The sequence below is a fragment of the Nerophis ophidion genome, linkage group LG20 (genome assembly GCF_033978795.1).
Source record: "Nerophis ophidion isolate RoL-2023_Sa linkage group LG20, RoL_Noph_v1.0, whole genome shotgun sequence".
Taxonomy (NCBI): Eukaryota; Metazoa; Chordata; class Actinopteri; order Syngnathiformes; family Syngnathidae; genus Nerophis; species Nerophis ophidion.
In genome coordinates, this window is record NC_084630.1 from 46,213,038 (window position 1) to 46,226,081 (window position 13,044).

At 37.0% G+C, this 13,044-nt stretch overlaps 1 protein-coding gene across 1 annotated transcript; it reads right to left on the reverse strand.

The window, feature by feature from the left end:
- Positions 1-204: 204 nt before the first annotated feature.
- klf1 (Kruppel like factor 1 (erythroid)) lies at positions 205-12,432 on the reverse strand. Its single transcript, XM_061881390.1, has 3 exons — positions 12,099-12,432; positions 4,617-5,349; positions 205-4,557 (listed from the first exon to the last, which is right to left on the reverse strand). The coding sequence occupies exons 1-3, from the start codon at positions 12,159-12,161 to the stop codon at positions 4,382-4,384; spliced, it is 972 nt and encodes a 323-aa protein (XP_061737374.1). The 5' UTR covers positions 12,162-12,432; the 3' UTR covers positions 205-4,381.
- Between the last annotated feature and the right edge of the window lie 612 nt (positions 12,433-13,044).

Sequence of the window (13,044 nt, forward strand, 5' to 3'; positions counted from 1 at the left end):
TTCACACTGGGGAAAAAAAAAAAAAGTTCACACCATGAAGACTGCGTGTAGTAAATCATCTTCACTGTTAAAATATTTTTCAATTAGATGAGTTTATTTCAAAGGGGACAATGCAATTTCATAAAACACATGAAAGAACAGATATTTAGCTATAAGGGAGACATTGGGAACTAAAGGTCCAGTCATACATGAAACTGAGAGGGGTCATTTCAAATATTTATTGGATGTGACAAAACACTTTTTAAGCAATTGTAAATATAAAAAAACATAAAAACACATCAATTATACAACTGATACAAAACCTGGTTAATAAATCTATGGGTCACTTGACAAAAGATACTCATTGTATTAACATTTCTTTGACACAACCCCGAGTTTCACTTTTAAATATAAACAATTTGCACAACAATAATACAAAGTTCGAAACACAGATATCATCTCATAGGTGGTTAAGACTTCATGTGAACTCTGAACTTGAAAAGTTATGCAGCACTCAGGTCTTGTTAGTGTTCAACTTCACTGTGTTGTTGATTTTCAGATGATCAATAATGAAACTTTTAGCCAGTTTGTAGCTTGGGGTGGTAAATAAAGTCATACAATAAAGATCGAGGCATGAAGAATATTTCAACAAAAATTATACAATTCTCCTATCCTAGATCATAAATTACCTATTTTGTACTAAGAATTGCTAAGGCATCAAAAATGTAAAACAATTAGTATCAAAGCTAAACCTGCATTCTAACATGAATGTACAACATCTACAAGACGGCATCATGCCTTATTTGATTTGGTGTATTTTGCCTACCAAGCATGTAATGCAGTATTTGATTTGTGTATTTTGCCTACCAAGCATGTAATGCAGTATTTAATTTGGTGTATTTTGCCTACCAAGCATGTAATGCAGTATTTGATTTGGTGTATTTTGCCTACCAAGCATGTAATGCAGTATTTAATTTGGTGTATTTTGCCTACCAAGCATGTAATGCAGTATTTGATTTGGTGTATTTTGCCTACCAAGCATGTAATGCAGTATTTGATTTGGTGTATTTTGCCTACCAAGCATGTAATGCAGTATTTGATTTGGTGTATTTTGCCTACCAAGCATGTAATGCAGTATTTAATTTGGTGTATTTTGCCTACCAAGCATGTAATGCAGTATTTGATTTGGTGTATTTTGCCTACCAAGCATGTAATGCAGTACATTCAACAACAGAATATGTCAAGAAATAAAACAATAATTTCCCAAAACTCTGTCAATCTAGAGCTGAGGTCTTCAAAATCTAGCCCGTGGGAAGTCCATCCATCCATCCATCCATTTTCTACCGTTTGTCACTTTTGGGGTCACGGGCTCAGCTGCATTCGGGCGGAAGGTAAGTCCCAAGTTTAAAAACAACCTTTTTTTTAATGTTTGTATTATTATTCAAAAAAATATGTCCTTTCTAATCCATTTTCTACCGCTTGTTACTCTCTGTGTATCCTTGCCGCTCAGGCAAATCATATTGTCTAAAAATGCATTTTCCCATGGATAACGTGACATTATCTTCGCTCCCGCCGCAGTGTCGGCATTTGCGCGCCCTTTCAGTCAATTAGTTTGCGAGGAATATATCTATCCATCCATCCATTTCCTACCACTTATTCCCTTTGAAGTTGCGGGGGGCGCTGCTGCCTATCTCAGCTACAATCGGGCGGAAGGCGGTGTACACCCTGGACAAGTTGCCAATTCATCGCAGGACCAACACAGATAGACAGACAACATTCACACACTAGGGACCATTTAGTGTTGCCAATCAACCTATCCCCAGGTGCATGTCTTTGGAGGTGGGAGGAAGCCGGAGTACCCGGAGGGAACCCACGCAGTCATGGGGAGAACATGCAAACTCCACACAGAAAGATCCAGAGGAATATATATATATATACACACATAGACATATATATATATATATATGTACATAGACATACATACGTACAAACACAGCCAGGCCCCCGGCCGACTTGTTTTAAGCCGATACGGCCTCCGAGTGGAAGTTTGGGGACCCCTGATTAAGAGGCCCAACTAATGGGCCGTGGCACATTACTCAATTTCACTTAATAGTCTGAAAAGTACTTACACTGGAAAAACTTCGAATCTCACTGGAAATATATATTTCTCATTTCTAGTCCAAATATCCAAACTAAGTCAGTACAAGTCACAATCCCCTGAGTATTACTTTTTCAGGGAGACATAAGAATGTGTTTTTAGGCACACTATAACTTTTTGAGCGCCACAATTTATCAGACACAAAACTTCCCAATACTAGTAAGTATAGCTAAGGAGTTTAAATTGCAAATTTCAAGATCACTTTGACATTTTCAAAGCTTAAATACAATATTTTAAGAAATCTTACCAAGACAATTTTGACTTGTTCCATTGGCGGATTAGTCTTCTTATTAAAAGCAAAAATAACTTTTATAAACATTGTTTTAACTCTTTTATGAGGAGCATTTTTTCCAGTGTGTGGCTGAGCTTAGCCTTGGGACTACTACATCTATTTGTGGCTAGGGTTTGAGGGGGGAGGCCTTTAGGGTGTATGGATGACGCCATCGTCTATTTTGCATACTTGGCCATGACGCATGTGCATGTCATTTTTCAAAAAGGCAAACAAAAGTTATATATGTAGAAAATTAAAAATGTGTGTTCCTAGCAGGCACAGAGTTGAGAACTTGTTGAATTAAGTCCTGACGTTGAGTAACTCAAACATAACGTTGGAACAACATGCTTTTTGACAACATTTAATCAATGTTGCGTTCTGATCTTCATTTGACATTTGGGAATTTTCCAACCAACAATGTGGATGCGACGTTAGCATACCAACTTTATTTATAAAGCCCTTTAAAAACAACCCCAGTTGAAGAACAAAGGGCTGTACACCACAAAGAAATACAGGCAAAGAAGAGACAAATAACAAAATAAAAAGAAAACATAATAAGATATAATATGACATTATAAATAAATATTATAATGTAGTAAAAAAAATTACGTTAGACATCAACATTGTCGCAATTCACAAACTATTTTGCAACATTGTTTCAAAGTCAGTTTTGAAGGACATGGATGTGTAATCAACGTTTTATCAATTTCTTGTGCCTGCTGAGTTCTTACTTGTTGGTATCAACATATCAGCTTATTCATGTTACAATATGCATTTTGCTCTTTTTTTTTTTTTTTTTGCTTTATTCTACAAACTGCAGGACATACATGAATTTCTTGAAAACCTTGTCCTGTAGTTATTAGCTAAAAGTGATGTATATTTGCTCATTTACCTTTGCCAGGCAGAACAATTAAAAGGTCTTTCACTATCAGAAGATATAAATAATTACCTGTACATCCACCTGTTTTCATTCATACATTTTTGGCCATGACGCATGTGTAATTTTTTATTTTTATTTTTTTCAAAAAGTATACATGTACCTAATTTAAAAATGGTATGTTAAGTTATTAGTAGCAACATATCCGCTTCTTATTGTTCCATTATGTATTTTTGCTCTATTTTGATTTTTGCTTTATTTTACAAATAATTGTTTGCTCATTTGTTTATGGCAGGCATAACAAATAAACGCTCTTTCGCTATCAGAAGATATAAATAATGAAGCTGTGCATCCACTTGTTTCCATTCATACATTTTTAGCCATGATGCATGTGCATGTCATTTTTCAAAAAGGCTATAAAACATTATACATGTACCTAATTCAAAAATGGTATGTTATTAGTGTCAACATAGAGTGTCTGCCCTGAGATCGGTAGGTTGTGAGTTCAAACCCAAGTCGCGTCATACCAAAGACTATAAAAATGGGACTCATTACCTCCCTGCTTGGCAGTCAGCATCACGGGTTGGAATTGGGGGTTAAATAACCAAAAATGATTCCCGGGCGTGGCCACCGCTGCTACTCACTGCTCCCCTCACCTCCCAGGGGGTGATGAAGGGTGATGGGTCAAATGCAGAAAATAATTTTGCAACACCCAGTGTGTGTGTGTGACAATCATTGGTACTTTAACTTTAATATCAGCTCTTTATTATTACATTATGTATTTTTGCTCTATTTTCAATTTTGCTTTATTTTACAAATAATTGATGTTCACTCATTTATCTATGCCAGGCAGAACAATGACATGCTGTTTTGTTAGATGGAAGAAGGTACACATAATTAAACTGTGTATCCACCTGTTTCCATTCATCCAACACTTTTGGCCTTGACGCATGTGCATGCAATTTAAAAAAAAAAAAAAAAGGTTAAAAACCACATACATGCACCTAGTAAGAAAAGCTTTTTCTTGTTCCATTACGTACATTTGGTGTATTTTTTGTGTCATTGGTGGAATGATTGATTAGCAGCGTTTTGAGCGTTAGGTGTGTCTCTTCATGTGCAGCGCCAAGTGGTCGGAGCGTGAGAAAGCCCTCTGACAAAGCACACATTCGTAGGGTTTTTGCCCCGTGTGCTTGCGGTAGTGACGGGTCAACTCATCAGAACGAGCAAACTTCCAGCTGCAGCCTTCCCACGAACACTGGTAAGGTTTCTCCCCTGAAAAAGCACCAATAATGAGAAACTAGCCATTGCAAGCGGCGCGGCGTTGAGCATACCTGTGTGTGTGCGCAGGTGAGCCTTGAGGTGGGAGCTCTTCGTGTAGGTCTTTCTGCATCCTGGGTAGTCACAGCCATGGATGGCTGCCGTCTTTTTCCCCGTCGACCGTCGCCCGCGCTTCACCTGCGCCCCACCGGGGGACGGCTGCGGTCCCAGCCTTTGTTGATGAGGCTGGCTGCAGGTGTAGTCACAGAAAAGGCTGGCATTGTGGTTGAAGTGAAGCGGGTAGCTGTAGTGTCGAGGGTCGGAGGTTGCAGCTTGGATCGGTACCAATCGGACCTCATGGAAGGGCACCAAAGGAGGATGCTGAGGTGGGTAATACGGGTTCTGCTCCCACGGTGGGATGGGTCTCTCCTGAGAGAAACCAAACGGATCGACATTTGTCCGCCCTGCCAGGGCGTTGTTGTAATATTGGTGGTACACTTCCTGTTGGGCCGTCGGAGGTATGAACTCAGCCATCGGACATCCATCCGTCTGATCCTGATCGGCTCGGTCTTTAAGCATGCCTCCAGCCTGGTACACTATGTCCGAGTCCAGCTGTTGTTGCAACATCTCTACGTTGTGGTCCAGGGAGGGACTGAGTTCAGGCGATGTGCTGCACAACTCGGACAGGAACAACTCAATATCCCAGCATGCCTGGCTGTCGTCCTCTTGGAGCCCGTCAGTCGTCTGCTGGGAGAGTTGCAGTTGCTCAGGGCCTAGAGGAGGCGAGTCGCCATCCGAGTTCCACACCTAAGATGTTTGGGGTGCATTGGAGAGAAAACGTAAACCAGATCTAGGTCTAAATCGGACCAATCCATAGTTTAGTTGCAAATTGATAGAATGCCTTGAGAACATGGATGTTATACAAACCCCGTTTCCATATGAGTTGGGAAATTGTGTTAGATGTAAATATAAACGGAAGACAATGATTTGCAAATCCTTTTCAAGCCATATTCAGTTGAATATGCTACAAAGACAACATATTTCATGTTCAAACTCATAAACTTTATTTTTTTTTTAAGCAAATAATCATTAACTTTAGAATTTGATGCCAGCAACATGTGACAAAGAAGTTGGGAAAGGTGGCAATAAATACTGATAAAGTTGAGAAATCCTCATCAAACACTTATTTGGAACATCCCACAGGTGTGCAGGCTAATTGGGAACAGGTGGGTGCCATGATTGGGTATAAGCAGCTTCAATGCCATGAAATGCTAAGTAATTCACAAACAAAGATGGGGCGAGGGTCACCAATTTGTAAGCAAATTGTCGAACAGTTTTAGAACAACATTTCTTAACGAGTGATTGCAAGGAATTTAGGGATTTTACCATCTACGGTCCGTAAAATCATCAAAAGGTGCAGAGAATCTGCAGAAATCACTGCACATAAGCGATGATATTACGGACCGTTGATCCCTCAGGTGGTACTGCATCAAAAAGAGACATCAGTGTGTAAAGGATATCACCACATGGGCTCAGGAACACTTCATAAAACCACTGTCAGTAACTACAGTTGGTCGCTACATCTGTAAGTGCAAGTTAAAACTCTACTATGCAAAGCAAAACCCATTTATCAACAACACCAAGGACCGCCCCTGGCTTCGCTGGACCCGAGCTCATCTAAGATGGACTGATGCAAAGTGGAAAAGTGTTCTGTGGTCTGACGAGTCCACATTCCAAATTATATTTGGAAACTGTGGACGTGGTGTCCTACGGAACAAAGAGGAAAATAACCATTCGGATTGTTATAGGCGCAAAGTTTAAAAGTCAGCATCTGTGATGGTGTGGGGGTGTATTAGTGCCCAAGGCATGGGTAACTTACACATGTGTGATGGTATGGGGGTGTATTAGTGAACAAGACATGGGTAACTTACACATGTGTGATGGTATGGGGGTGTATTAGTGCCCAAGGCATGGGTAACTTACACATCTGGGAAGGCACCATTAATGCTGAATGGTCCATACAGGTTTTGGAGCAACATATGTTGTCATCCAAGCAACGTTATGGACGCCCCTGCTTATTTCAGCAAAACAATGCCAAGCCACGGTTACAACAGCGTGGTTTCGTAGTAACAGAGTGCGGGTACTTTCCTGGCCCGCCTGCAGTCCAGACCTGCCTCCCATGGAAAATGTGTGGCGCATTATGAAACGTAAAATAGGACAGCGGAGACCCCAGACTGTTAAAGGACTGAAGCTCTACATAAAACAAGAATGGGAAATAATTCCACTTTCAAAGCTTCAACAATTAGTTTCCTCAGTTCCCAAATGTTTATTGAGTGTTGTTAAAAGAAAAGGTGATGTAACACAGTGGTGAACATGCCCTTTCCCAACTACTTTGGCACGTATTGCAGCCATGAAATTTTTAAGTCAATTTTTATTTGCAAAAAAAAAAAAAGTTTGAGTTTGAACATCAAATATCTTGTCTTTGCAGCCGTTTATATTTACATCTAACACAATTTCCCAACTCATATGAAAAAGAGGGGTTTGTATTTAACAGAGCGCTGATTCAGCAACAAATATACTGTACGTAAGTAATATAAAAATGTTGTGTTTGGAGTCATTTTCTTGAGCCTCTAGAACACAAACAAGTCACTACAAAGAAGTGACAATAAAGACATTATTAAAAAAAACAAATCCACTTTCGAAGATTAAATATTTTGTCAGCTTCATCCCTAGTTAGAACTATGAATAATATATTGAATTTTTAGTAGTAATTTTAGGGGTGAGAATCTTACAAAAACTCACAATTCTGCGGGTGACGATTTGATTCCTAACGTTCAACACAATTCTCGATTTAAAAAAAAAACTGGCCTAAAAACTGAACTAGAATTTTGCTTATCACAAACCTTGAGACAAGCACACATTTGTGTTTCTCTTTTTTATGCATTCTAAATAATAAACGCTTGCAAGAGATGGCTATATTATAAATGAGGATTAGATCAATTTCTGCTCATTAAGCACTCTAAAAAAACATCCAAAAACATGTAGTGTATATACATTCTGTAAGTATATATGTAATGTAGTAACAAGCACATTGATATTGTTTAATATTTACATATTTTGTTCATTTTAGGGATGACTAACATTTTTGAGGGGCACATTGATTTCACAGAGCTCATCACGTGCGTCGTTTTGTGTTGTTCTGGCCATTTCCGAGTCCCAAATGGCTGTCAAAGTGTACCAAATTGTCGGAACACCTACTCACACTTCTTCTGTCTAGGTGAGATGCATAATTTATGATCTCCAATAAACCTACAGGGATCAGGGAAGCAAGGAACCACCAGACTACTGGAAGATTTAAACATAGGGAGACACGGTAGTGATCCTGCTATAAATAGTTGGTCTTTGTTAGCGCTTATAATAACATCACAAAATGTAAATGGAGTATTGTTGCCGCTTTTTGAATGGTTATTTATTGTTTGTTTTGGGGAGGGGGAGGAAAGGACCTCCCATTGGCTCCACTGTAAGCCGTTCACATAAAATTTGGAATGCGGAAAAAAAAGTTTTTCATAAGGATTGTGAATGAGAGGCATAATTCCCCCAAAAAGTGCAGTTCCCTTTTCAATAAGAATTGTGTGTGTACTGTACAGGGCATCAGCACGGAGACATTCATGTTATCATGCTCTCACCCTTCCGCATTTGGCTTTGTTTTCAAACGTGCAGCAGACATTTACTAATTTTAGGAGCATTTTCCATTAAACCCCTTTTTATTGACTTTTGTAACAGCTGAAGGTGTTCTCATTGCAGAGACACTGCACTTACCTCCAGCTCTGAATGCAAACAATGCATAATTAAAGAAGTTATTTACTTGTAAAAATTATTTTAATATAATATATATTTTCGGGGAAAAAATGGTACCAAAACCTATCAATTTGAATTTATTTTAATCATCCCCATAAGTCTTCTAGTGCAGTGGTTCTCAACCTTTTTTCAGTGATGTACCCCCTGTCAACATTTTTTAATTCAAGTACCCCCTAATCACAGCAAAGCATTTTTGGTTGAAAAAAAGAGCTAAAGAAGTAAAATACAGCACTATGTCATCAGTTTCTGATTTATTAAATTGTATAACAGTGCAAAATATTGCTCATTTGTAGTGGTCTTTCTTCAACTATTTGGGGGGAAAAATATACAAAAAACTAAAAACTTGTTGAAAAATAAACAAGTGATTCAATTATAAATAAAGATTTCTACACATAGAAGTAATCATCAACTTAAAGTGTCCTCTTTGGGGATTGTAATAGAGATCCATCTGGATTCATCAACTTACTTCTAAACATTTCTTCACAAAAAAATTAATCTTTAACATCAATATTTATTGTATGGAACATGTCCACAAATCTGTCTGTCAACACTGAATATTGCATTGTTGTATTTCTTTTCACAGTTTATGAACTTACATTCATATTTTGTTGAAGTATTATTCAATAAATATATTTATAAAGGATTTTTAAACTGTTGCTATTTTTAGAATATTTTTTTAAAATCTCCCGTACCCCTTGGCATACCTTCAAGTACCCCCAGGGGTATGCGTACCCCCATTTGAGAACCACTGTTCTAGTGGCTATGAAGTGATATTGCTGAATAGACAATATGTTTAATATTCTTTATTTCTGACCGTCCAAATATTGACAGACACCTGTAGGATGGAGGATTCTGTTGTGCATTGATACTGCAGCCGTGTGTGGAACCTTCTGACACGAGCTAAATAAAACGCAAAATAGTGCTTGCAAAACGGTGATGAGTGTTGATAAATCACAATGCGTGTGCTAAATAATTACATTTGCATCTTCTCCTTCCAATATTATGGGTATTTTGATGATCAGCACACATTTTGCATATTAATGAAGACAGACGCAAAATGAATTGCACGCCTTATTCTGGTCACTTAACAGACGCTATGCACTTTGCACACCTTTAGTAGATCACCTTTTGTGTGTGCTATCAACTTTGCATGTGTTTTACCTTCAGTAAATCAGGCCCCAAGTGTCACGCAGTAGTGTGGCTAATTGGTAAACTAAGGAATACAACCTTCATAAAACAAACACTGTACAGACTAGTGGGATGTTTGTATGTTTCAGCACAAACTTGTCTTCTCCATTAAGATGATGAATTAATCATAATCCTCACTCTTCAGGTAAAAAATGCTGGGCGCAATCAAGCCTTTTGCCCTGTATTTCTCGCAATGTCTTCAGGTCTTGAATACATTTCCATGTCTGTTTATGGCCACAACCTTTTACGATACAAGTGTGAGGCATGACTTATAATCTTGAATGACCTTTGACCAACTCTGAGGCGATACAGCAGCTCAGTATGTCAATAGCTGCATAAGCTAGTTACCTCTCCGTGATCATATTGCCGCTAAAAGTAGTTCCTCAGCGTTAACTCTAGCTCTTATAATAACAATGTTGCTAAGACTTGGTTAATATTCAGGTCAATGTGTAAATAGAGTTTTCTTGGACATTTTTGGATGTTTTTTCAGAGGGCTTTATGGACGCAATGGATGTCTCCTATTAGCTGCATTGTTAGCCATATCGTGCCAGCCATTTTTTTTATATTTTATTTAAAAATTTTTTTTTTTTTTATCAGAATAAACAAACAAAACATCCCCCATAAGGATTGTAAATAATTGGCAAAATAAAAAATGCGCAGTTCCTCTTTACATTATTATTAATAGTATTATTATTTGTATCATTATTTCTACTATTATTAGCGTTATTATTATTATTAATATCATTATTAAAAACTGTATTTTCTTTTTCTTCTTACTTGCATAATATTTTGTCTGTCTTCATTGTGGTTTATTTTGGGTATTCTTTGTGTACACGTTTATATGTCTGTTTCATTTAAGGTGTTTTTTAGATGCAACTTAATGGCTTTGTTAGTTTTATGTGTTTGATTTTTATTCATTCATTATAGTATTCTATTCATTATTCTGTACAGCACTTTGGTCGACTGTTTTTTTCTTTAAAAAGCTCTACAAATAAAGTTGGAATGGATTGGATTATCTTTGAATTAACAGTAAAGATCGCTAATCAAATGCTTACATTTAGTACCCAACTACTTGGAGCTCTTTTAAAAAAAAACAACAAAATATCAAAGATTAACTTTCAGTGCTTAAATCTTTTAATTAGTTTCAGTTTTTATTTTGCATTTTCAATTTTTTTCCTGGCACCCTTACCTTATTTGTTTGAGAAAGACACTCACAATTTTTTCAAGGACATTTAAAAGTTAACACTTCCAGTTCAAGGGTACTATTCTTACATACTATTATATATTTCCCTAACATTTAGAACCCTTGTGTACATCATCCCTGCTGCCAACTACTGGTTAAATTGCTGTTTCATTGACAATGTAAAAAAAAATTGTTACCAGGAGGCTCAGATTGAAAAGCTAGTGCACCTTATGTAAAGGCTGCATTACAGAATATCCAAAAATTGCGATTTGAGTATCTGTAAATTGGGACACATATTGGACCGAATCTTTTTATATTGGTATTGTGTGTGTGTATACCTTTCAAACATTTGGGGGTTACAATTGATCCAAACCATCAACTTTAATGGTTGATCTTTAACAAAGCACACGTATTATTTTTGCCATTCAAACATCCTAAAAAAACATGTGTAGAAAATTAATGACACTTTCAGAGAATTATTTTGAACATTAACCTTAATTTTCACATTTAGAAAATGTCACCTGTAACAAAGCTTAGAGGTAGTTTGTTTTTTCCCCCTTTTAATATTTATTTATAGATAGTACTTTATTGATTCCTGCTGGAGAGTTTCCTCAGGAAAATTAAAATTCCAGCAGCAGTGTACAGAATTAAAAAGTGAATAATGGGGGTATAAATGGAAACAATGAGAATAAAAATAGAACAGTAAAATAAGAATATAACAAGAGAAACTAGGCAGTTGTGACATGTTGACAATTTAACTCTCGTGTATATCCATGCATTGTTTTTTAGCATTTAATTTCATCAAGTAAACAAAAGTTGTAGGAATTATTCTATTTCTAATCTTTTTCTTTAGGATGCTATCGTAAAGCTCTTTCCACAAAAAACATAATATGCATTTACAAATTAATAATGATTTTTTTAAGATGATCAAATTTTTAAATTTAATTATTTATTAAATGTTTTAAATAAATGATGTACTATTATTTTATATAACCAGCATTGCTACTAAAAGTATAAATGTACCACAACAATGTATCGCCTCTACTACTTGAATTCTGCCCAGCAACAAGTGGCCGCCTAAATTTATGACTTGATGTGAGGAAGACAAATATGAAATATAGTCTAAAAATGTTCTGGGATAAAAACATAAAAAAATAAAAAAACATTACAGTGCAAAAATATTAGATCCCTTGTTATATTTCTTGTTTTTGAATTCAATATTCAACGTTTTTTTGGTGGAGTCATTATTCTTTGCAGTACAGAACAAAAAATAAATCCCATGTTTTGTATAATGTGTAAAAGTGAGTGAAATCTAAATAATACTTACTTTCATATCAGTGAGGTTTGAAAAGGAGCTGAAGGAAGGGAGCACAGCTTGGGTGACGGCCATGAAGCAGGCAGTTGACAGCAGCGGCAGCAGCAGTAGAAGTAGTAGTAGTAGTAGTAGTAGTATTTGGGGTTTTTTTTCTTTATCCTGTCAGTCTGTTTCTAACTGACCACTACTCACTACCTCACCAAGCAGCTCAAGGCGAGAAGCCGCTCACACACTTGACCAAAGGCCTGAGAAACAGTTTCTTAACGATGGCTCTATTCCCCCGTTCCTCTCCGCTATCTCTCCTTCCTTGCGCTTGTCTATCTCCTTCAGCTGGGTCTTCAACTTCAAATCTCTCCTTTTTTACGTCGCTGTTGACCGTTAGCAGGAGGTGGAGCGTCGTCGGTGCCAAACAAACTCCAATTTATTTCTGCATGTTGAATATCAACAACTATATGCAGATAATATCCTACCTAGTATGTATTACATATATATTTTATTGTGTTTCAACATCAATGACCTCCACATCATTTAGTCGTTTATACACAAAAAGCAAGAAGAAAACACACAAAAATGAACACTTGTCAAGCCAATAATATGTTATGTGGTCTATAACATGCATCTACTTTATTTGGGTTTAGTCATTTTTACCAGAATCAAAACTCAAAATGACTCCCTTTGCTATTTTTAGTATTTGTAAAAAAAAAAATTGGGGACACCGTATTTTTCTTTAATATTTATTCCATATGTCCATTGTTTTACAATAAATGTTGTTCTTATCTGTACTGTACAGTTCAAATTTGAAGGACAATAAAAGGAAGTTTAATTCTGTAAACCGAGGTCAGACCATGGTGGCAGCAGCCCAATCAGAAGACCCGAGACTTCCTAGCTCCCCCTTTGGGGATCCTGAAAAATTCCCAGGGCCCGCCGAGAGTCTCTCCAACATCTCCTGGGTCTTCCC

What these genes read in the sequence shown, in the direction of transcription:
- klf1 (XM_061881390.1), bottom strand. Translation starts at nt 12,161, where the DNA reads ATGGCCGTCACCCAAGCTGTGCTCCCTTCCTTCAGCTCCTTTTCAAAC. An exon ending in CAAACCTCACTGATATGAAA is followed by an intron (nt 5,350 to 12,098) that starts GTAAGTATTATT and finishes CAAACATCTTAG; the next exon opens with GTGTGGAACTCGGATGGCGA. An exon ending in TCACCTGCGCACACACACAG is followed by an intron (nt 4,558 to 4,616) that starts GTATGCTCAACG and finishes GTGCTTTTTCAG; the next exon opens with GGGAGAAACCTTACCAGTGT.